At 39.0% G+C, this 26,491-nt stretch overlaps 1 protein-coding gene across 1 annotated transcript in view; it reads right to left on the bottom strand.

Annotated features, from left to right (window-relative positions):
- Window positions 1-1,920: 1,920 nt before the first annotated feature.
- Window positions 1,921-26,491, bottom strand: part of LOC139711738 (glycine receptor subunit alpha-3-like) — a 77,305-nt gene continuing 52,734 nt past the window's right edge. Inside the window, exons 3-9 of the mRNA XM_071623595.1 lie at window positions 18,415-18,482; window positions 15,419-15,636; window positions 13,825-13,907; window positions 7,365-7,496; window positions 5,059-5,288; window positions 4,052-4,141; window positions 1,921-2,238 (exon numbers count right to left, since the gene is read on the bottom strand). Coding sequence (XP_071479696.1) covers window positions 1,921-2,238; window positions 4,052-4,141; window positions 5,059-5,288; window positions 7,365-7,496; window positions 13,825-13,907; window positions 15,419-15,636; window positions 18,415-18,482 — 1,139 coding nt within the window. The remainder of the gene's footprint in view (window positions 2,239-4,051; window positions 4,142-5,058; window positions 5,289-7,364; window positions 7,497-13,824; window positions 13,908-15,418; window positions 15,637-18,414; window positions 18,483-26,491) is intronic.

The raw sequence follows: 26,491 nt of genomic DNA, 5'->3' as shown, positions 1-26,491 counted from the left end.
ATTTCATCAGCTACACATCAGGTCTGTCACTCAGTTACGTAGTCATGGCAACATGATTTCGAAACCCTTGACCTACCAACATCTTATTACGTTTCCTAGACACTGATAATCACAGTCACACAAAAAATCTCGATGTTTACATGCTCTCCTCTCGTTAAAACGTCTTCGTTAGTGTGCTTTGTTTTTAGCAAAACAAAAACTCAAACAACAGATTTATTAATGAATGATACTGTGAATGAAATTGCATCAAAGCTTACAAGGAAAATTCAAATAATTGCTCTTGTGAATTTGTCGTATCATCCTACAACATGCGGCACAAAGGAACAAGATTCAAGCTGCATGAAATTGAGAATAAACGTGCTGAATACGAAAGGCTTCAGCCACTCTCATGGGTGAATCTATAAATCTATACTCATTATATCGTTTGATGACGTAATGAATACATTCAGCCAACCAATATACGTCCGATCGCAGCCATACCAAACTTTGTTTTTGTATTTTAAAGCTGCAAAATGATGAAACTGAAATACCTTTCACTATAAAGCCATTTGTTTGATCCTCAAAGAAACTCTGATTTGATGCAGCAATCTCTTATGCAGTTCATTAGCTCGTCGTTTTGATGAGTTAACCCCTCATGCCCAATGACGATCTTACCATGTCATGTACATGTGATTATGCAAATCACCGACATTGAGATTGCATGTTCCTACGCACAGCAGCTCACATGCATTTGTATTTACATTCAATTTGCTGTCAGTTGCCTTGTATAATGTCTTTTACATATTTGCTGATAGTGCCATCTTCTGATTGGACAGCAAGACGCATGGAGAAGAAAATCTTGAGAGCAACGAACACGGCCACTTTCGCAAATCCATGAAATAAGGCAAAACATTTTTAAAGGAAATGCTTAGTTTCAACTGCAAATAATCTTTCAGACAATATTAATAAGATGCATACGGCTTAATACTTGACTTTTCATCATTTCATTCACACACTTTTCAATTAAGTTAATCAAAGAAACAGACGGACAAAAACAAATAGAAACAATCCGTATGAAATGATAATATATGGCAAATAAATCACCGATTGGCATCATTATCTTTCTACATTAATTTGATAGTTTCAAATAATGAAAATCACGACTTAGGAAAGTCTTGGTATTCACCGCTTGGTCTAGCGCTCTCATTTCGTTGCATTCGCTCTTATATCCTTTTATGTTGTTGTAATGACGTCTTCCCGTATTCGAAGCATACAGCGCTGACGGCACAAGCTGTAGAATACCGACCAATACCAATACCACAAACAACCACTTCACTCACCGCAGCAAATTAATGTTCCATTTTTTTTAACGATTTCACCGTGCTCTCGTGCGTCAAACGTCAGCAATTTTGCTATGATACTAAAATTGGGGCAAAACACAGACTCATATTCTCAAATTACTAACAGATGGATGTAGCACCACTGGGTATTTGTGTATAATATTTGAGCTATCAATTGCATGTGTCAATGCACAGAGAGAAAGAAAGAAAGAAAACTTCGGAAGTCCAATGAGCGTTCGACAAGATTAGACATTGTTTTATTTTCGTCAGTACTAGATCTGAAATTGGACCGATTATCGTTCATCGCGAGACCATGCATGACCTTCAAAATCAGATTATCATTTCTGAGCCCCTGTAAACTCATAGAAATAGAGAGATATATGTGCTGAATTACTCCAATAATAATTGGCGCGTACCATCGAATACTTGAGATTTGGACAGTTTGTACTTTTGTAATCCTTGTAAGAAATCTTAAAGACAGTATTAATTTTTGACCTCTTGAATTTTCGGTCTCGAAACAATTTCTGGAGGTGAACTCTCACCACCACCTTTTCCGCCTCCTCCTCCTCCTCCTCCTCCTCATCACCATCATCATCCTAAACTATTTTACCCAAATGCAAACTGGCCAGTACACCAGGTTGAAAATGAGAAAAAGCATCGGGTAGACGTATCTGGCCAGTCGGTCGAGTTGACCCGATGTCCAGTGCATCTCCTCGCCGTACACCATGGGTGGGTTCTCCTCGCAGTGTCCAGCGCCGGACATGTTGTCCCCCTTGCCTCCCGGAGAAAAGTACCGGGTCTGGTACCTGCTCAACTGTTCCTCGTCCAATCCGGACTTCTTGGACAGGGGACTGTCCCGGTCGCTGGTCAGAGAACACTCGGTGGCAGCCCGTGCCTTGCGTCTCTCTTCTCGCTTGGCCTTTATTTTGTCGAGGGAAAACAACGAGACGCAAACTATAGTATAGATAAAACCGGGGGTCACGCAGGAGGCATGACAATTGTGTAAATGTTTGGAGAATTCTCCGTGTTTCACAAGTTCAACCACTTCTTATCTCCATGTAGGCCTATTGACCATTGAGAAGAAACAGCTAATTGACACATCTTATCATAAGCAGAACTTCTGATGTTTAATCCCCATGCTGGCAGGTGTAATCATCATCACCACCAAGTACCTCCTCATTTTTATCATAATACACATTGTTATTATCTACGCGACACAATAAGGCAACCCATTTCCACTATACTAGTATATCTTCTTCTTTTCCGTCTGGGTGTTTTAATAGTCTCTCCTCGACTGTTTAACACTTCTTTAACCGTTTTAAGAGCGGGTTGAGAAATGCTGGAATTTATATGACATGTACTACACTCTGATATTTGACGTCATTACTATGTACTAAATCATGACAGGATGATTATTCTCGGGAGGGAGGTATCAGTGCTGATATCGTCGTTGTTCTCGGCAAGCAGTTTGACATTGCTGTCATATTGGATATGTAACGACAGAGGAAATTTATCATAGGACGACGTGAGTCCTACACATACAATAAACAGATAAACACGCATACATATTATTGTCATGTTCAACGATTGGAAGAGGTTTCAGACTTCAAAAAGAACTCGTTTGAAACATCATTATCGTGTACTATCACTGTCATAGCCAATTATCATTATTACTTTTACTATGATTATTATTATCATCATCATTCTCATTATCATGATAATCATCATTCTTTTACACCTTGAACCACATTCACGCTATGAAATAGCACTATTCTCATTCATATTTGGTGATCCGGATTATTTTGTCTGTGTTCGACTGTATGGGCGTCCTTTGGCGCGCTAAACAGTTTTAAGAAACGCGATTGTTGTGTTGGACCCTATTTAGCTTGACCTTGTATTAACTTCAGCGTCTTGAACGGCTCTTAACTATCTATTTACGATTAAAAACGCGTTTCAGAGACATGATTACAAACGCAAAATTTGTTGTTGTCCGAAACATGGAGAAACACGAACGCAATTATCGCACACGATGTCACTATTCTCGGCCGAATATAGAATAACACGCCCAAGCCAAGCAGGCAAGAAATGAACTATCAAGCGAATCGAAAAATTCATTTTGAAGGTATAATTCAGACTTGTCATTGTCAACGCCGCTGCCTCCCAACCTCATTACAAATGTCACCTAATTGAGCCATCTGTTATATAGAATGGACATCACGTCGGCAAAAAGGTGCCAATAATCACGATTTCATCATTTCAATTCGACAATAAAATTCTGCAATAAAAGGATACAATTCTTGAATGTAGTATATGAACATTACATTTTCTGTAACTCATAAATCTGCTCATGTGTGTAGGCCTACCGACAAACGCACACCTTTCGCTGTGTCCGATGTCAATAACATTGTCCATTGTAGGACTCACAACTCCTGCTGGACGGTTAATGATTGAAAGGATGGTATGAATATCACAGGATATTGCCTTCTCCTCTTACTGAGTAACGGATACTCAAGAAGACAGTGGCATATTATTCTAAAAACATCCCTCCTAGTATTGTCCAAGTCAAGTCTCCTTATTAACATTCGACGTCGAGACTGCGCCGCGCTGACATTTTGCAAAGGGATTAATGGATTGGGCATCAATGCATGGGCTGATTTTGAGTCTTTAAAAACAGAACAAAGCCAAATACAAGAAACAACAACATCAACAACACATGGGTATAGAGCCGTTACCTGCAGCAGGAGAAGATAGTTGGCCAAGGCGTATTCTAACAAGGCAACGAACACGAAGACAAGACACGCAGCCAGCCATATATCGATTGCCTGGAAAGCGGGGGGAAAATAAATATCGAAAATGAGACAAAATCTTCAACCATAATTATGTTAATTGTGAATCATTCCAAATAATGATAATAATGATAATACTGTGGCACAATACGTAGATGCAAAAAAAGATGCTGAGGGAAGTTTGTGATAAATATGTTTACAAAATGCGCCATAGTCAAAATCTAAGTCAATCGAATACCAATAAACTAACGAACCTATACTATCAATAGACATTTTCAAAACCTACAAAAACGACAATATTGCTCTCTATTATACATGTACATACATCATACATAATATTATGTCTCAGTAGTTGATGTGCTTCCGTAAGTCGTGCTGGTCGAAGAGTCAAACACAATATAAACTAGAATGACGTATAGATCATTATTGTGTTACTCGTTATATTAATAAGATAATCTAAAGCAGTCCTTTACACCTCCTTCAAAGGGGAATTTACTCAAAATATGGATTCAGTGGATGCAGATAATACAGGTCGTACACAATCAGGGATCGAAGCTTGTGTAAAATCAGACGATCCGATCAAAAGTTAAGATTTTCAACGTTTTCGTTCAATCCATGTGCCGTCATAGCTGGATAAGACGACTACAACAATTCGTGATTTCACATCAAATTTCATTTTTGTATTTCATGATATTGTACGTATTCCCTTCACTAGGGGGAATATTACCCTTTACGTATGTCAAAGGGTAATAGGGTTATATTCCCCTTGCTTTCTGAAAGAGGTAAGTGTTCTTCATTATAATACATGTATTATACGCTGAAAAATTTTAAAATATTCATATTATAGTCCACAATATTATGTTTGGGGGTAAATTCGCCTTTAAAGATCATGCTCCTGATCACTTCCCGTTCACTCTTTTGTTGTTTTTGTTGTTGTTGTCATTATTTTTTACCTTGGCGTAGGTGACCACAGGGAGTGACTCCTGGATACCGGCCGTCATGGTAGTGATGGTGAGCACGGTGGTGATGCCGAGTGAGACGCGGGCCGGAGCCGCCTGGGCGTCAATGCAGAAGGAGAGCCAGGCCACGGTGACCAGCAGGATACTCGGGATGTAGACGGTGAGGAGAAAAGACTGCATCTGCCGCTGGAAGTGGAACTTCACGGTAGCCAGACTAAAGTTCCCTGCTTCAGGGGTCCCGGGATGAAGAAATGGCCCCGAAAAAGAGGAGTGAAGGGGTGTCACTATCATCTCCCAAAAACGTTTCTCCATCCCTCCAAGTCCCTTAATTCCCTTCCCAGATTTTTTCCCTCTTCCATCTCATCCTGCAGTGTTAAACGTGTTTCCATGGACGGCATGCCCGGTCTCACCCTCTGCGATGAGCATTCGCCTTATACCCTTGTGAATTTGCGCCAATTTTAAGAAAATCTCTGACCTGCAATGTCAGAGGGAGATCAGTGCAAGCATCTTGTCTATTCATCTTCACGTGACATTGGACAAAAGCTCATATCGTTATTTTTCACACTTTCTGATGTATATATTATATTCATGATATGATTCCTGATTATTTCCATGTTATGTTTCGTTGGATGAAAATGAGAATGAAAATAAATGGAATTAGATTGAAATCATTAGACAATCGGAAGAGCTTGACGCTATTTAGGCACTGCATAGAATGGTCGTCTGTGATATTGCGACCAACGACAATCGTCGAGGAAAGCGTAAACACAATTTCCACTACAATCAGACAGTGGGGAATCAGTCCAATTTTTTCTTAAGAAAATTATTGTGAGAATCGAGCACAGAGCAAAGTGATGAGGAATTCACCGAAAGTTACGTCGCAATCATTGACCGACATTATTCTACTCAGGGTATTAAATTTCGAGTCGCTATTGTGATACTTCAAAGTGTGCTGGACTAATTTCGGCAAGTATGTTATCATTCTATCCCTTTCCCTTCAATATAAGTGTGGGGGTAAATTCCCTTCTAGCCTATGGCGTGCGTGTCGAACCGAAATATCGTTGCCAGGAGCGTTCCACATTTCAGGAACGGCCGTGGTTTCTACTTCCACTTTGAATATAACATTAAGTAGAGCCGCCAAATCGCGTATTGGCCCTTCCGTGCATCGCGAGGATACGGGATGGTAAGCTATCATCAGCAAGACACGTCGCTGTCCGGCTCGCTGTCTGCTCGTTAGCGTCATCTTTTTCACATTCATGTCGCGCACGGCTTACTTTTGGCAGTAATGTTACCATCAAGGTAATTGCTCGCGTCGACAGATGGGCATAAAATAGGGGAGGAGAGTCGTTTGGTGCATTGTAACCATGGAAACACGTTTCTCACCTTGGAATCGTCGTGTTTATGTTGTTTGTTTGTTCAACTTTTGTTTTTGTTTTTCTAGTGTGCTGTCACACTGATTTGTGAGGGAAGGGATCAAGACAAAAGTGCAGAACGGGTACAGGGATAAAGGTTGGTTATTTTAATTTTCATCAATGCAGAAGGTTATGGGACCAAATGTGGCGGGATTATGCATGAAAGGAAGGGTGTTGTTAAAAAAATGACAGTCATTAGCTAACCGCAAAACATTTCAAAGGCCTAAAATAAATTAATGGTTATCGATCAGTATTTATGCTCCCAAAACCCAATGTGTGCAACACCATTCACCTTACATGTCTATATAGTGCAAACTCAACGTCAAATTGGAAGCAAGAGAAAGGTGAAAATTTTATTAGATCATCAACGTAACTGGCGGAAAAGCAATCACCGACTAAAGAAAACTACAAGCAAACATGAAATTATACCATGTCAGTTCAACGTTTTTGCACCGACGGGAAAATTTAATAGAATAGCAAAACGACAAACAGTAAATTATACATTAATATCTAGACATTTAAAAAAAAAATGTGAAGTGTTTTCAAATCTGGATGTAAGTACCGTGACAAATTAATGAATAAATCATCGATGATAAAAGAATAAAAACGCATGCACGTTTTCAGTGGATAACATGCATTTTGCGACTGACCGGAACCCAGTGATCGGGAAAGGAGGGAAAGAAAATATTGATTAGATGTAAAACAAGTCAGAATTAGATTGTGCGTGTGCTGTGTATGTATGTAGGTGTTTGTGTGTGCGCGTGCGCGCGCGCGTGTATGTGTGGGTGAGCGTATAGATGTGAGCTTGTGTGTTTGTGTGTGTGTGTGGGGGGGGGGGGTCCTCTAGTCATGTTCTAGTCATGTGACAAACAGACAAGGACAACGTACCCGTGGAGTATGGGACGGTGATGTTCGTCGTTTCGATTTTCGTCATCTTGAAGCTGGGAATGCTGAGGCCTGCCTCTACATCGACGTCCTCATCACCGATGTAAAGTTGTAGATGCGTGATCGGATAGCTGTCTGGAATTTTAAAATTTATTACATTAGGTCCTACATGTTGGACCTATATATCTATCTTCCAGTAATTTGATTGATTTTGTACCTTGCAGAGATTATGCACAATACGTATATTGTCACATACCAAAATAATGTCATTAAATTCGAACAGCTAGGTGAGAAGACCAATGCAGCAATCACTAAATTTATATGATTTCAGTCAACAAAGGTATTTCATAGTTAATGATGTATTTCGCATATCATAACTCGTTATTATTGGAGTAAAGCCTAAAAACTCATAAAGTCAACATTACATGATGAGGTACAGTACAGGCAAATTACATTGATTCAGGTCAACACGTACGTTCATCATGATGATTATTGTGGTGATTGTGGTAATGAATGATTAGCACTTTAGCTTTCCTCTCGAAAATGAAGATAAGGAAAATATGAACATTTACAGATAAAAGAAAAAAAGGAAGGGGAAAGAGAGGGAGAGAGACGGGGGAGGGGAAGGGTTGAATCTTCACTTGAGACTGAGCACTTCCATCATCTAAGATGGTTGATTTGATCATTACTGCATTGGGGGGGGGGGGGGATTTTTCCCAAACACAATGTAGCTTCTTGGTTCCCTCAATATGAATGCACGCAAGTACATCATCTTGCTTGCTGGGTGATGTGCTGGTATTGCTGTTTGATGTCGCAGCATCTTGTTTCTTCATCATTTTTGGTCCTTATACGCCCAACCCCCCTCTTCTCATTTAGTATACGATCACCACCCTTTGAGGACCGGAAAACAGCTCCCCAGTTTGGGGTTGGGAAGTCATTACTGAACGGCGAGACACAATAAAGCTTCATCAACGTCAATCCACCGGCAAATTGTTTGCCGTCATTCTAGGATATACAAATTGTACAACTTTTTTATGGCGACAGTCTATAACGCTCCTCTGCCCTGATGTTGCCAAAGGCCAGAAAATCTCCGTCTTTTTACTTCCAAAATCTTTCCTTTCCTGATATCCAGTCAAAAGAATGTTAATTTTCACTTTATTATCTGCTCTCTGCTGCTTTCTCTCTCTCCCTTTTTTCGTGTTTCTGTTTATATCGATCAATCCATCCATCATCCATCCATCTTCCATCCATCCATCCATCCATCAATCAATCAATCAATCAATCAATCAATCAACCATCCATCAATCAATCAATCAATCAATCAATCAATCAATCAATCAATCAATCAATCAACCAATCAATCAATCAATATAGCTATCAATCAATCAATATAGCTATCTATGTATCTATCTACCTACCTATCTATCTATCTATATATCTATCTATCTATCTATCTATCTATCTATCTATCTATCTATCTATCTATATCTTTCCATATTATGTGTATGTGTGTGTATGTGCCAGCTTCTTTTGTATGTGTGAGAGAGAGAGGGGAAGAGAAGAGTTTGGTTACGTAATCAAATGCGTCTATCCCCTCTTTTTCACTCTTCCACTCTCAAGATTCCCAATACTATGGAGATATGAAATATGACATGAATGTACCTATCTCAAACAGAGCATAATGTGCCTCATAAATTTCTTTATATTATTGTAAATAGCGCCCCCAAAGGTGGGGTCATGTACAGCTTGAGTTGCCATAAACATGTGCCATACATTATGGCCATAAACATGTGCCATACATTATGGCAATAATACATCAAAATGATAATAATGAAACAAAGATAAACAATTTTGTAACATATATTATTTTCTATTCATTTCTGTATTGTGGTTAAAAGCGTTCCCAATAGGTGACCTTGAGAGAGTTCAAAGGTGGTTTCATTAAGAGTTATGTTGTTCTACCCACGGGTCGTTAATGACAGTGAAACATCAAAATGATGAATGAATTATATTGCCCCCTCTGCCCTCCTTGAGCCTTGGAAATGTCAATACGTTTGGGCTTTATAAGTTCACTTATATCTTCTTCCTTGTTTTACCTTTCCAAAAGCCTATATCTTCGTACTTGTTTTACCTATGCAAGTGTTGTCTTGAAAGGAAAAAAAGTGTTGTCTTGAACGTTTTCTCCAGCTTCATTCACGAAATTCCTGGTGTTTATGTCACATATCAATCCGTTGCTATCATCTCTTCTCACCTTTCGTCCCTCCTTTCCCTTTAACGTTCAACATGTGTCTTTCTCTATAGTCGTCTGCGAGCCTTGACATTATTATCACTTGTTATGATTATTTTCGTTCGGATACACTGACCGCGTGCGCTACGCCATTGAGGCACAGTGATACTGATGAGGGATGATAAAGCCGATTTCGTCCGCCTTCCGAAACTCTACGGACGACTATTATCATTTACATTCTAGAATAAACGCGCCTGCTTTATATGACCCAACGAACCGATCTTAGGCTATTTCCGATTGTCAGGATAATATTTCCCTACATGTATTGGTACACGTAGTGCCCTACATTGTACAATGATATTGGTATTTCTATTACGTCTGCTTCATTGTAATCAACGTAGTAGACTATCATTTTTGTGAGTGCTGGCGGCTGATAATTGATATTCTGTGCAACAGGGCAGGACATTGGATCGAAATCTAATGATTTTCAGTGTGAAGAAACAGTGTTCTCTGTTTAATTGATTTAGCCTCATATTGATTGTGTTGGGTGAGTTCTGGTGGATCAATGTTGATATCATAATTGGACTTGCTCAATCATGAATAGAAGAGCTAATTTCTATGTATACGTGTTGCATATACAACAGCTGTTAAGTTCCAATGTTTTAAAGGGGATGGCTAGTAACTGATCAGTGGGAATCAGTGGGAATGCTGGGGGATGATTGTTCCAATCCTTGTGGGATTCATTTAAGAGTACATATATCTATTGTTGTGTGAAAATTATTTGCTTCAGAATGGTCTCATATTCACGTAATGTGCAATTTGATGTTTCTAGATTAGCATGCCTGTACAGTGACGGGGCGATCGTTAACGGTAAGCTGCTCATATACTTGAATATGAGACCATTCTGAAACAAATAATTTTCACACAACGATAGATATAATTATATAATGTACTCTTAAATGAATCACACAAGGATTGGAACAATCATCCCCAGCATTCCCACTGATTCCCACAGATAAGTTACTACCTAACATCTTTAAAGGGTGTCCAATTGGATATATTGAGTGTAATGAAACTATTTAAAAGGATTTATAAAAAGAAACAAATTACCACAGACCCTTTCGGGAGCTTTAGTCCCTAATCCTGAATCAGAAAGGGATGCAATATCTTGTCTGTTCTCTTTTCATTTTGGTATATGTTAACCTTATTTAACAAAATCCAGGTAGGCCTACACAACGTGTCATGATTTAAAACAAGGAGGTTCAATTGATCATGCATATATATACAGTGAGATCGAGCAACGAAGTGATTGAATGCCTGCTTGCTGTACAGTACAGCTGGTCACATTAAAGATGGCAGTAATTATTCTATAATTGAAAATGCTATACAAAGGGGAGTGAAAATTTCTTTCTTAACGAGTCGCATAAATACTTCTAGATGAAAAAAGACAGTCTGCACAATATCTCACGACGCTCGACTCCTATGGTGGCATCATTCAACTTCCAATATCAATGTCATGTGCTAGCCCATCAAGAATTTACTTGTTCGATTATGATATTGGCAAGGCCATACGGGCAATTTCTATTTTTTTTTTCATTGGCACTCCTAAAAGCATTAGGTTAAAAACTCCAAGGTTGTTTGTTCTCTTGAGAAATTTTCATGTCTGTTCATTGTATGAGTGTTTGTGTTTGTGCCTGTGTGTGTGTGTGTGTGTGTGTGTGTGTGTGTGTGTGTGTGTGTGTGTGTGTACATTTATATTGTACTTTTTTTTTCTCTGTCTATTTCTTTAATTCTCTACAGGGCTCTTCCACAAAGAGTTCATAAAAGTGAATATGGTACACTATCCAACAGTATGTTATAGCATAAATCATTTTCACACCTTCTGGACAGTATATCCACTGCGTTAGTAATCATGGTAATATACACGCTTCATTTACAACCTCCACAACTCCCCTAATTTCCAAAATCGTTCTGTTTGTTTGAAACTATATAACATGAATTAAATCGCTGACCTCATATTCAGACCTTGCTTTGGCTTAATTCAGAAATGTGTCCTGACAATGTAAACTGCGGAATGAAAATAAATACGAATTCTTTACTACAAATGAAAATTCTCAACCGGTTCATTCAAAGCATCGCTTCATGCATTGCAGGGATGGGTTCATGTGCCGACTATCATTAAGTTTCAATGTTGTTTTGCGATCTATTTTAGTGTTGCTTATTTTGCTAGTTGCTAATCGACAGTTTACCGTCCATTGTTGGTTGCAACCCAATGAAAGGTGGTGACATTGAAATATTTGTTTGTTTGTTTGTTTGTTTGTTTGCTTGCTTGTTGGGATCACTCCTGACGGACTTGATTTCGTGAAGCATCTGAGCACCTGTCACTGGAATGGTCATTTATAGCAATGGAAACTGGTTTCAAATAACTTCATCTGGTCCGAAATATGAAAACTGCTGTTGCTAACCATGTTTGCTCGCACCTGGTTCCAACCCAAGCTTTAACAACAAAAAAACTGTATAACACTATCACTCCGGTACTTCATTGACTGACATTGTTTGTAGTAAATTAATGGCAAGTGGCGACATCAGAATCTATTATTTTCTGTGTGTTTGTAATGCTTAAATTATTGGTGAACAAAAGACTGTGACACTATTCCTTCAATACCGGTACTTTATCGATTGACAGTTTAACGTCCATTGTTTGTAGCAAATTAATGGCAGGTGGCGACATCAGAATTTATAATTTTTCTGTTTGTTTGGAATGTTTAGGATGATTGTTGACGGACTTGATTTCGTGAAACATACATTGAGCACCTGTCACTGGAATGTGTCACCAACTAAACTTTGTTTTCCTATACCCGCGTTCGTGCGACTTCTCAATGGAGTACCACAGTGATGTCTCGGGCATCGCCATGGACACTGGTTCAAACAACCTCACTTGCCCCGGTCTGCAAACACTGTTGTTGTCAACCACTCTCGCACCTGTTTCAAACCCAAGCTATAACAAAAGGTGGTGCCACGTCACTTCGTTACTGTATTGATTTTCTGATAAACGTCCATTGTTATGTGTAACAGATTAATGGCAGGTGGCAACATCAGAATTTATCATTTTTCTGTTTGTTTGGAATGTTGAGATGATTGTTGACGGACTTGACTCATGAAACATACATTAAGCACCTGACACTGGAATGTGTCACAAACTGAAGTTTGTCCACCACTAATGTCCATGCGTCATCTCCAAACTTGGTCTGACGAAGCGGAGGTGTTTTAACTTGTTTTCATTTGCAATCTATCTCGACAATAGAAGAAAAATCACTCACGAGACACTCACGAGAAAAGGCTGTTAGCAAATGTGCAAATGTACAGTTGATACTCTTGAGGCAGATTGATACTCAACGAGTGAGATTCTGCGGACTGAAACTGTAACACATATAACTATAAAAACAATAACAAGCAATAACAAGCATTTTTTTTTTCGGTGGTACAATGCAGTCAGTATCGGACATTTGAATTTGGTCGGAGGTTTCCTGACAATGTTAGGTTGTAAACATGCATAATTTCTTGAAACAGTGCAATACTATATCCAACGGCGTTTTCATTATTAATTTGTGGATCGGAAATAGGCAAAAATGCAGTGCTTTGGATAGTACACAACTTGCATAAATGATTGACAAAGTTTTACATGGCGTTATTGTAATTACTTTTCGTTTTATGACCTCCGTATAGATATGATATCGATATAATGAAACTTCGGTGTAGACGTTTTCTTTTAAAATACATACAAAAACAAACGAACAAGCAGTCAGTTGCTTTTTCTGTACAATTTTGCTGCTTTGTATTCACTAAAGACTAAAATAGAAGAAAAAGTTTGTCATATTTTGGTGTTGGTTTCCAAACGCTGCTCGTGAGATTTTAGACAAAAATGTCGCCATTCTTAAGACACACATACACACACACACACACACACACACACACACAACTAAACACTTTCTTCTTCAAGATAATGATCTTGTTTAGATGTGAAATAAGTGCCTGAAGATACTCCACATGTACTCATTTTGTGTTCTCGTAATGACGGCTACCATACCTTTAAAGAAACTAACGTCCCGTCCTCCCTAACATAGCCCCATCCATGGTCGGACCTCATGCTGAGGTGCATAATGATGATGACTCCAATTACCAGCTATCACGTGACATGCCTTACGTCATAATGAACATTCTTTCTATTATACTCACAGCTCATGGTATTCAGGGTGCATATCTGGGCATCGAACGGGAAGCGGTGGAGATCCATGTAGCAAGCCGCAGTGATGCTCAACCTAGGGAGAACGAAGAGAGGAGAGCAATATGAGAGACATTGTGAACACAGAAAAAGGAATATAGACACAAGGAAAAGGAGTAGGATAAAGAAGAAACAGTGCACAACTTCAGTAGTAGATGTAATAGTAATAGCAGTAGTGATAGTTGTAGTAGTAGTAGTAGTAGTAGTAGCAGTAGCAGCAGTAGTACTAGTAGTAGTAGTCATAGGAATAGGATAGTAGTAGGTCCTAGTAGTAATAGTAGTAGTATCAGTAGTAGTAAAAGTAGTAGTACAGCTGTAATAGAAATAGTAGTAGTAGTAGTAGTAGTAGTAGTAGTAGTAATAGAGGTAGTGGTAGTAGTCGCAGTTATGGTTGTGAAAAAAATTAAACCAAGATAAAGAAGAAGGAAACGAGGATGATTACACATGACGTTAAACAAAGGGAGATACTGATATTAAACCAATATTGAGGTTACATGTTATTTCTAATGTTCCCTGTATATGTGTATCTCTTACAATAGACGTGCTTTTTGTATGTGTAAATGTGTGTGTGTGTGTGTGTGTGTGTGTGTGTGTGTGTGTGTGTGTGTGTCCTTACGTTTGTGTTTGTTTTTAATACTAATGCTTTCGGCACAGAAAAAAAAGACATAGTCATAAACGTACTGTGTAACCCAATCCTTGAAATCAAATATTGAACTTGCAGAATAAAGATGTCGATTCTTTTGAAGCGGATGAATTGCCCTGACGATTAGGGGGGAAAGATTTTCAGCCCCTTCCCTTTTAACAAAATAAAAATACGATAACTTTAAAGAAAAAACTGCTAAATATAAAAATAATATTTTCATCTCTTCAAAACATTAATGTATAGTCCATGATGATAGAAACTTGTTACATTTTTTTATCGTAAGAAAGCGTGTCTATAATTATTATCATTATTATTACCCTGATAACATTTCTAATGCAAGTTTTTGTATTCTATTGCAATCCCGCCACTATCTCTCGTTAAGTTTAATGTTGCCTACGAAATGTTTGAAATGATACTGATGAAAAAGTGGAAATATAATATAACTGGATAATATAGCAAATTCGTAGGATGGCCTTGCTGATGGCTATCTTCCTCCATTACATTACAGTGAATGCAAATTAGTAACCAATGTTGATTCACGATGCGAGGTTCATTAAGAACACCTTGATATAAGAAACGCTGGGTGTTATGGTGGGTGATTACCAGGACTCCAAGACGAGATCATTGGTGCGCATCCCTGGACGAGACATTTAAGCCATTACGTCCCTTTTGACATTGTACTTTGACCCCATGTCTGGATGGCTGCGCGGGGTAGATAATTATTGCAGGGCCCTCTTAAAGAGCAGCTTCAAATCAAAACGTCAAACTTAGAAACAAAGTCAAAATTACACAAAAAAAAACATAAATCAGCATTAAAAAATTCAGTTGTAATTATGCAAATATAATGATAGTATGTCATCATCATTATACCTTTACTCGACTTTCTCCCTTTTACATTTCATTACCTGGTACTGCGGAAGACCCGACCGTCAGGAAAGACTTTTATGACGATATTTGGGAGGGTGACGTCATGTTCTCTTCCGTTCTTCTCGTACAGGAAGAAAAGGTCGGGGGACCAGAGAATGTCCCCCGCCCTGGCCACATAGAATTCAGGCTCGGTCTTGTTGTGGGCCAAGCGCGGATCTACCCATTGCTCGCGGAAGTACATCGTTAGGGAAAATTCCTGTCACGAAAGAGCAAATGCACTCAACATAATATTATAGAGTACCATAAAGATAATCTAAGAGTCTTTCGTTATAGCTTAGGAACAAGTTGCGCAGGTGCCAAGTTGTTTATAAAAACAGCTTTACATGGCGATAAATGGCTATGACGTCACATTTTGGTACTCTGATACAGGTATCATTTAAAAGAGACATTATCCTAACAGCAGTGGTGTTAAAGAAGCAGTGGTGTCAGTTCGAACTGAGAAGAGCCAAAAAAATAACTTAACAACAACAGCAACAGCAGTGGTGTACGCACTTTTGTGGATCGGTAAGAACCGGATGCACAAAGTAAGTAGGCTCCACTTCCTCGATATTAGGCCATTTACAGATTTTTTGAGTACGTCCAAATCCATCGATTTACAAAATACGCCGGGGCATTGTGCTTTATGCAATGGTGGCATAAAGGCAATAGAACTGAGACACTACTTCATTCATCTAGCAAAATTACTTGCAGAAACTTTCTGGCGCAGCATCATGTACGAACCTACGAAAACGAATCTTACCGGAAGATTTCCTTTACTGACGCATATCTCAATTATACCGGACATACAGATGTAAAATAATGACTGTGGACAACTAGAATCGAAGACTCGTGACAACTAGCAAATCAGATCTCCGAGCTCTTGGGCCTCATTAAATTTTATCATATGAGATCTGAGGTCTTCATGAACTAATCATGTTCGTAAATTATCATGAATCGCCGGAAGGAGAGTTGCGTTCAATCGAGACGTCATTGCTTTTAAGTTGTTTTAAACCGCTGTCTCCAAAATCACCCCTATTCCAATCTAAGTTGTATATTTGTCATCAATCAATTCAGAAGTTCGTGCTCGTGCTCTAACGCAAATAAAAAGGGTCGTAAATAAAGCTGCAATCTAAAATAAATTCATAGATTCAGGAACAAAGTCATTCCCGTTGAAATTGATAACATATTTCTCTCAATTACCGTCGCAAGTAAAAATCCCTCCCAAATACTCTGCAAAATTCTAATAAAAAAGGACAATAAACAGCTTTGGTGTTGAGATCTCTGTCTTTCTCTTCATGCTTATCATAGCGCAAAATTCTTAATCCAATAATCATTGCTCTTCATGAATATAAACTCGTTATTTCGTGATAGAGACAGTTACCACTCACCTCAGGATAGTAAATTAGTAATCATCGCAATATAGCTTTAGAAAGTCTCAGATTCACCCTCTTGCTTTAAATCAAACATAATACAGTCAGCCCTGTGTATAGTGGCCATCAAATGGATACGAAAAGAGTGACTGTTACAGACATTTGTCCGCCATAAACAGGTTTTGTCACATTTCGTGCTTATCGCATAATATAGGTTTTCCAGGCCAATTTCGCACTTTTGTCAGTCCATTTGATAGAAGGTTCATTCAATTTGCGAAAATCCTCGTCACTGCACATTCTGTCATTCAAAATTGCAAGTTGTTCGTTCAATTTATTAAGCATTTCGATCAACGAAATTTACACATGTACCTTTCGAATTCTTAAAACGGGCATTCATGTTTGGCACGTGCTCTTCAGTCATTCAAATTCGCCAGCACTGGCCGAAAATAGTATATTTCAGTCATTCAATTTCGGGTATAGGCAGTCAAATTCCAAACATGTTCAGTCAAACTAACGTCATGTTATTTCTTTTTTGAAAAGGTGAGAACGTTTAAACGCGTATTTCTATGTGACTTTTTGATTCATACACGCATTGTTAAGCAGTAAAAGTATCATATTTTTGACCCTATATAAATGGAGTTTGTTGTTCTGTAACGCCCCCTTTCTTTCATACATGTCATTTTAGGCCTACATGTACCAATAGTACTACAGATTAACTTCATCTTCTTACAGTCATTACAGCACAAGTTAGATACAGACGTATTTCTCAAGAAGACAGAAAAAGAATTATAAGAACATTTGATGCTCATAATCTTGACTTCCCCAGAAATGGCCGACACACTCGGAATAAAGCGCTCAACGGCCAGATAAGTTGTGGCCACATGCACTATCTTCGGACTGGAAGATTCATAAGCACATTGACGGAAAAAAACAACTCTTGCCAAAATCTCTAAAATGGATACGAAAATATGAAATGTTATGACGCTTGCAAAACAATAAACAAAATTGAAATACCAAACATGTCATCTACACTAAATTTTGCTAATTTTAATAGTAATGCAGCAATTAGGAATTGGACTAACAAAAGTGCGAAATTGGCCGGGAAAACCTATATTATAGGATGCATTGTCTTTGAATAGGTAGTTATAAGTACATTTTACATGTACCGTATATATGTATCTGTGTTTTGTGCATAGAGCAATGCTGTTGTCGATGGAGATATTTTATTACACAGGAGCGTGCATACAGCAAGCATTTTTTCACGAGTTCATTATTGTTCATGAATGGTCGATGAATGCAGTGGCAATCCCTGATATGTTGGCCACGAATGACCGACACGACTGCGAAGCAGAAAAAACACGTTTGGGTCTGTGGCCGCCATACACAGGTTAAAGTTAAAATCTACCACCGGAAACAAAATTGGTGGCCGCTACACACAGGGTCTGTTTACGTGGCTTTTCTGTAGGGAGATTTTTCAGTGGCCGCTATAAAGGCAGATCTGACAGTATATCGCTCATGGAAACGCCAAATTATCTATATATGATGCTTTAAACGAGAGTGAGAATTTCTATAGTAACGGTCATCTTTCGAATACACGTTCAATGACGTTTACACGTCTCTTTTACCATCGTGGCCTCCCTGATGGCGCCCAGGCTCTCGATGTACACGCCGAGTTTGATGTCCACTGGTGGCCCTGGAATAATTTGGAAAAAAAATAAATCAAAGGAATCCATCTCAAAATAATCAACATGGCAAATACATAAAAGATAACATTGTGTAATATATGTAAAATTTCTTCTTCGACCATTAAGATTCTAAATTTAACGATAATAGTAACCCGAATGAGAACCAGAGGGGCATTATCACATTTTTTTTTTTTTTTTGGGGGGGGGTATTGAATTATTGGTATCACATTGTAGAGCTTGATCCTCTCTTCATTATGGTGTCAATTCTAAATTATTTTCATATTCAAAAAAATGTTCAATATTATACCCACTTTTGATTTAAATCGAATAAGCTTTTTATTACACGAAAATTGATTGTTTCTTTTTCATTTAAGCTCAAATATTACAACTCAATAGTGCTCTTCTGGTTCTCATGTGACGCTATTATGAATATCACATCAGTTCAGTCAATAATGAGGTTCTTTTCAGTCTATCTTATTTTGGCTGGGACCTGACCGAAATCCGTTCTTCCTGGTTGAGAAGCAGCAATATGATAGTGCCGGAAGTGGTTCTTGACATCCATAGTTTCAGGGCTGCCAACTCTCACGCATTGAGCGTGAGACTCACTCATTTTGGTCCTTTCTCACTCTAAAACTTTATTTCGTTGGCATGCATTTCTACTGATCTCACTCATTTTGACTCCTAAATTATAGCATTGGCCCATGGGAGTCTCACTCTCAACTAGTTTCCAATGTTGGCAGCCCTGTAGTTTGTGTTTTATTTTCTCCTCCTCCTCCTCCATTTCTTCTTCTTCGTCTCCGTCCTTCTATTCTATTTTTTTCTTTGATAGAGGATGAGAAGTTAAGGTAATTGGGTTGATGTTAGAGATATGGTGTAAATGGAATTGATGTAGCTTCTCCTTTTTTTTTTTTTTCATTTGAGCCAGCTGCCATAGGCGTTAGATCATCTCTTGGACTAGCATCAAGCGGCAGTCATTAGCCCATAATGATCCCACTGGAATGCGGGCACTTTGCGGAGTCTATTACACCAGAGGGAGTGTTTCGAGTTACATTATGTCTGTCTGTCTGTCTGTCTGTCTGTCTGTCTGTCTGTCTGTCTGTCTGAGCTGTCCAGGGATATTTCGCGATGTGAGTGCGTCGATAACGCAGAATGAACATGAGGGAGGCTTTAGCATCGAACTGCTCTCGTGATAACATGCCACTTCCCATGAACTCAACTATGACTGCCATCATTTTCCTCTCCTGTAATCTCCGTTAGCTCTCCCATTTCTTTACAGACAGTGACAGAAAGAAGATACTGCTACAGCTTGCACGTCCACATCCTTGCCGTGACGAGGTGTTGGTGAAAGCGATAAGCAAAGTAAACTGATATTGAGGCAATAAAGACCACTAATCTCCTAATAGTATAATGTATAGGGTAACATTCGGCGCCTGTTGCCTAATGAATGTTACGCAATACGCAGAATGCTACGCAAGACAGTCGCGATCCCAAGGAAAAGCAAACAGCCCTCAGGATTACGGACGTTTGCAGACCTTATAGTATTACTATCCATAGTTGAAGAATCCCATCACCGCATCCCGCCGCCGTCACAGTCTTTGTGCATGTGCGAAGCAGTTGTGTACATTGTACACATGGCATTGTAAAGTTGATGGTGCCTGAAAGTGTAACATGGTATTTCAAGTGTCGTATTACCGTCCTGGTCACGTCTAGCTGACCGTTAAAGGGCAAGCACTCTTTGATGTCGCCCGCATTTCTCACATATCAATGTCGGTCTGGTCGTCACCCAGCGGGAAAAGATGAGCAGACCGTTACCGATCCTGTCGTATAAATCTTTCTTTATTTTAATTTCTTTATCATTGTGTGCCTTTCAAGCAATTCATTGCATCTTTGACTGCCACATCCCTAAAATCTCATGTTTACATACATTCGTATATATATATATATATATATATATATATATATATATATATATATATATTCATATTTCAGCTTTCTATAAATGGTGATTGCTTTTGTTGACTGTTTTAATGAATGTGGGGTAGCAAAGACAACGCGAGCGGTTCCATTCTACCCTTTAAAAGACACAGATATACATGATGTCTCTGGTGAGATTAAAACCAAATCTCAAATTCTGTGTGTTCTAGAATCTTAGCAGGTAACCCATTCTCTGAAATCTTCTTAATGTAAAAAAAAGCAACAACAACCAATAACACACATCGACTGCAATGCAAGAATAGCTTCCACAGTAACTTATAGCAAGCAGTACTTTTAGTAGGATGAACCAGTCAATAATCGCAGAATGGCCCCCTCGCCTAGGGGAACACGTGTACGAAACAGTCAGAGTGGGCTAATATCGACTTTCATCTGAAAGTTATACAATAGTAGGCTCTATGAGTATGTTTTTAATTTGATTTGGCTTGATCGTGGAACTGGAAGCCTTAGCTGGTACTGCTGGTGGGAAACGTAAACATACACGCGCAGCGCTTCCAGGTAAGCGAGGCAACTTTATAGCAGTGGGAGACGCCACATTCAAAGCCTTGTAGTGGGGAATCAAACGATGTTGGTAATCATTTCATTACAGCTTTCATGGAGTAATTGTAGCCCAACTGTAATTCATTTAGTTGGTTTTCGTAGCTGTCTCTTTGGGTTGTCTACATACTATATTAATGCTACTATGTTTATCTTATTTTGTTAGCAAGAATCTTACATTATTGTTTTCTTCGTAGTGAAAAGAAAAGTTAGCATTAAAGATATAAAATCGGCCATGGTGTACAGGGACGAAAAATAATGACTTCGCACGTGCTTGATTTTCATTAAAAAGTGGCTTCTTACACTTAGCTATTAAAACAAAGTTACATGTTTATTCGCGTCTGTGTAAGTGTATATCTCTCTTTTATTTTTCTGTGGGTTTCCAGATTTTTCCTTCTTTTTTTAAACGGTGCTTCAATTTATCTTTCCATTAATGTTCTTTACGAGAGGGGCCCACATTCTACAAGCTCTGCCTTTTTAGTGGGTCTCTCCATTTTTCGCACTTAGGGTGTTGTTGTACTTTATTTCGGAGTCAAAAGGGGCCTGAGCTTTCTTTATTTCGAACACTTCAGTCTTCATGACAATACTATAAGGTTCCTCAATTATTGTATTATAGTCTTTTCATTCTACAATGTCCTGTTTACCTTATTTTCTGTTATCATAATTCTGAAGTGAAATGTGCATTTTTTGACAAAAAGTTACATAGAAATACACGTTTCAATGTTCTCACCCTTTCAAAGAATAAAGAACATGACGTAAATTTGAATGAAAATGTTTGGAATCTGACTGCCCATTCGCGAAATTAAATGACTCAAAAACCATTTTCGACGAGTGATGGCGAATTTGAATGAACGTAGAGTACCGGCCACTTTGAATCCCCCTTTTTTTGCGAATTCGAAAGCCACATGTGCAAATTTCATTGATCGAAATGCTTAATTGAAGGTACAAGTTGCGATTTTGAAAGACAGACGGTGCGATAACGAGAATTTTTGTTAAATTAAATGAACCTTCTATCAAATGGACTGACAAAAATGCGAAATTGGCCGGGAAAACCTGTATGTTTAACACATCGCCCGATAATTTGTGTGTAATACGCCTGCGCAAAATGAAATAGAGCAAACCAAAGCAAGGCAAGATGGCCGGACAACGCGTAACCACTATTGTTATCAAGACTCTGCCTTTAATTATATTCATTAGTTTTGAATAACAACATCAGATAGTATCCCTTTGCTGGTGGTGTGGAGGGGCTCGTGGTATGGGGCGGAGGAAAGGTGGAGTGTGCTTTAGCAAGGGTTCCAAGAAACATCGCCCTCTTTAGTCAAATTAATATCCGTGGACTCTCTACGAAGTGTATACGACCAAGCGCCCAAATAAAGACCATGTAATTTGTTTGTTTTAGAGTGGCTGAATACCAACACAACAGAGGCAAACATTATTTCTCTTGTAGACCTTTATATCTGAAAGCGATTGCCCCAGGTGTCGAAGGAGGAAGATTCAGTAATTGGATGCCTGCAGCTATCTTCGTTCCTTAAACATAATGGACGATTAGATCGCGTGTCGACAAAGCCCCCGTACTCGCCCCCTGCTGATGTTTGCTCCAGGAGGACCAGCGCTCGGTCGGCGCGGGAAATGTCAACTTCGGCAAGTTCTTCGACCTCTCTAGCGTCTCCTCTGCTCTCAACAACCACATGGTTTTCATCTAAGCTTACACGAATGAGAGCAGGAGTCAAAGAGTGGATCCTAATAGGTGTCGTGGTGAGAGGCAAAAAGTATCATGTTTGAGAAAACATCGAAAGGAATCTCGGGAGAAAGATAACGACATGATGACAGATTCCAATGTCGGGATAATTTGAGGACCTGAGACACAAGGCATCTTCGTATACTGTCGCGTAGGACGTTTTCGCAATTACACCTCATGAAGTGACTTCAAGGAAAACAGTTAATGACGTAATTCATTGTCACGATCACAATGTAATTGTAACTATCATTCCCAGTCCCTTATACCAATTATATCTAATGGACACGACTTACACCAGGTGGATTTGGTCGTGTGCCAACGCGTCGTATTGTTTTGTTCAAGGTACTCTCTGTTCCCGTGTTGCGATGCTTTAACAAACACTGCTAAATGCCCTCCCGTGCGCGAGGGTCACAATGTTATTATAAGGGTAGTGCGAGACCACTCGATGTTTACCCAGGGCCCCGTTGCAAGAAAGTTGCAATCAATTGCAAATAATTGCTAATTTTGAAACAACCATTCTGATTGGCTCAGGGTCTGCCCTATTAAGAAGACATGCATGCAATAATGATTTTGATTGGCCAGTGACAATCAGTTGCAAGTTGCGTTTTAAACGCAAAGTTTCTTGCAACGGGGCCCTGGTAAAGTAAGAGAGACCTACATTTTATACACGTGTACATCGACCCCCAACAACGTTAGCAAAGCCGCAACGAACAGTATACATCTTGGGAGGGGAAAGTTTAGGAGGAAGAAGGAAGGGCGATGCTTCTTCAAATCTTAATTTGGTCGAAATAAGTCATTATGGTTCCTATGTGGACACGAGGATCTAACTTCTTTGTTGTTCTGTTGTATTGACGTAGAGTTGTCAGTGTATGTATGTATGTATGTATGTGTGTACGCGCGCGCGTTTGTGTAGGAGGAGGGGCAGGAAGGAGATAGCGAGCTACGTGTCGCCTCCGCCAGGTGTTGTTTTTCTTGTCTTTTCATCGTTACCTATTACATGTTCTTGCTTAATTGATGCTACTGTTTTCGGTGCATGAGATAAAATCTCATACTACGGGCTGAGGGAGAGGGAGATAACTTGCAATGTCTCGTGGTAATTAAAACGATATTCGGCTGTATGACAGCTTGTGTGTGCGCGGCTGAAAGATCTTACAGCAGCGACATAGAACAGGAAAGTGCATGCCAACACATTCGGCTACCTTCACGATTAGACACTTTCGCACGTTCAATACGTTAACATCAGGGGGTAGATTATCTCAGGGGCGCATGTATCTCTTGTTCTGGTTTTCTTTGAAAGTTCTGCCTGTTACCTTGCATCGTGGTAAATTATCACTTAAACGTAACACCTGCAAGAAACTGCTTTTGAGGCCCTATTCTTCCCTGTAATGACTTCATGGACACATCAGATGTTGGTAAGACGCTGGCTCGACGCCACCCAAGGACAGTTTGTTAGTCAGGGTGCGTGCCACATTATTAAATAATGTTCTGTCTCTTTATGCCGAGTCCTCGTGTAGAACCCTGACCTATGGTATAGAATGAGCTTGAAAAGGACGAATGATAAAAAGTAAAACAATGTTCCTGCCCTTTTCTCAGACAGGTGTTTGAGTTTAGAAAATAAAGGGTTGTGCGCATCATACAGACAAGCAGATGCTATATGGGGGGGGGGGGGGGGAGAAGTACAATACTGCATATCCCTCTCTCTAATTGATCGTCCTACAAACAGCTGACAAATAACTTTACTGGCTGTTTCTCGAGCAAAATGATAAAGTAATTACTAATATATTTTTCATACGAAGGTGCAGAGTGTATACTTGCAAAGGTATGTGCCCCCTATACTTCTCAAGAATGATGTGTGTGTGAGTGTGTGGGCGTGTGATTGTGTGTTTGTGTGTTTCTTCGTATACTGCTGAAATGGATTTGAAAGGCACTGCTATAGTACTTGAAATAAGGAGTCACAATATATTTCTTATTTGATTTTGATTTCATTTCATTGGTTCCCGAGTAGCCCTGATTTTATATTTATGGGTTCATGGCTGCTTCACTATGCAAAAAGACTTTTATTTTTGTTTCCCCAGCATTTGTTACTGCAAAGCCAATAGCCAAATTGTGAGCCCGTCTCGCTTTTCTTCAACAATGACTTAATGGACGTATCAAGTCCCATGACGTTTGCGCAGGATCACTAACGTTCGCCCGGTTGTGCATGGTATTGGTCAAATAAAATGTGAAACGAGAGTTTTGTCTCGATAAATTGAGACCTACTTTAGAACCCTAACTCAAAGAAGGACGGCCAAAATGTAACTTAGTGATCTTTGACGAAAAACCGATCGATTTCTTCCCGATTTCTCAGACAGGTGTTTAATTTCGTGCAAGCAAGAAAGGGGTAGCGCACATTGTAAATACACAGCTGTTGTCGAAGGGCTTGCATTGTTTTGCGCCTCCGCAGGTTCGTTTCTTTCCCTCGCCTCTCATCTTTCGCTGTTTCTGAAAGGAAGTTCAATTCATTGCGCGGGTTCATTGCTTCGTTTCGTTTCGGTGAATTGGTTGGCAAACCTTTTTCTATATGCGTATGTGGCGTAATCATTTTTACAGTGTTCTTTTGAAATATTAACTGCAGATACTGAACGTAGTGTTGGGTCTGGAACAAACACCGATGTCTTTGTTCTCGGTGTTTCTCTTCAGTAATGATATCGAGGCCGCACGATACATGTACAAAGTTCAGCAATTCGTTCTGTTTGCCACAGAAATGTGAGATGTAAGTGTATAATCACATCACTTAACTAAGTTCTGACTTTGAACTATGATTATTAGTTATAGTGTGTCCAAGATTTATACTCTGACTGTTTGATGTGGGAAAAAATCTCTCTTTTATTCGCGGATAGTTTGGTAAATTTCGTTGCGGAAATAAACGGTTTTTTATCTTCTTCTCCTTTTTCAAACGTCAGAACTGTGCGCTTAGTGAAAGCAATTATTCCTTAAAGGAAACCAAAACCAAATAAGCAATGTGGATTGAGTGAAAGCAACAACATTAATAGAACACATTAGTGAAAGTTTGAAGAAAATCGGACACTATCGATGCAAAAGTTATGCATTTTTAAGATTTTGGTGTGGGAACCACTGGATAAGGAGACTACTTGAGTTTATGACATCAGTGGATGTGTGGACAACAATATAAAGAAAATATAAAGAAAATTCAACATGCTTTCACTTTTCCAGTGTAATGAAAGAGCATTTGACTAACCGCTTTCAGAAAGCAGGGGGAATACTACCCTTAACATGTACCAACGTAATGGAATGTGTAATTTTCATAAGAAAAGATTTTTTGTTGAATTCTCTTCATTTTTACTGCAAAGAGCAATTTTCGTTCCTTCTGATATCCGAACTAGTCCGTGAAGCAGAGAACACATAAACGTAATCATCAAATGGAGTATAAGTTCCCTAGAAACAGAAATACATAATTATATCAATTCACTTCATTACCAAGTTTCTACACAAATTATACAGTATTTCATTTGCAACATCCATCCATGACAATGTAAAGTAACATGTAAATTTATTAGTTCAGCATAATTATAAAGACTATATATTACAATAATATCTATGCATGGCAAAAAATCATTTGAAATCAATCTCAAGTACATTACATTCATGACGGATAAAATTGTGTGCGATGGGAACCTACATAGAAGCAGATGCTTGTGAGAGTTGGTCAAAAGTCAAACACAGGCAGTTATACTCACACACACTCACACA

This window comes from Diadema antillarum, unplaced genomic scaffold, assembly GCF_040938485.1.
Source record: "Diadema antillarum isolate AM-2024a unplaced genomic scaffold, OU_Dant_1.0 seq00001698_RagTag, whole genome shotgun sequence".
NCBI classification, from domain to species: domain Eukaryota; kingdom Metazoa; phylum Echinodermata; class Echinoidea; order Diadematoida; family Diadematidae; genus Diadema; species Diadema antillarum.
This window is presented reverse-complemented; position numbering and strand designations above follow the sequence as displayed.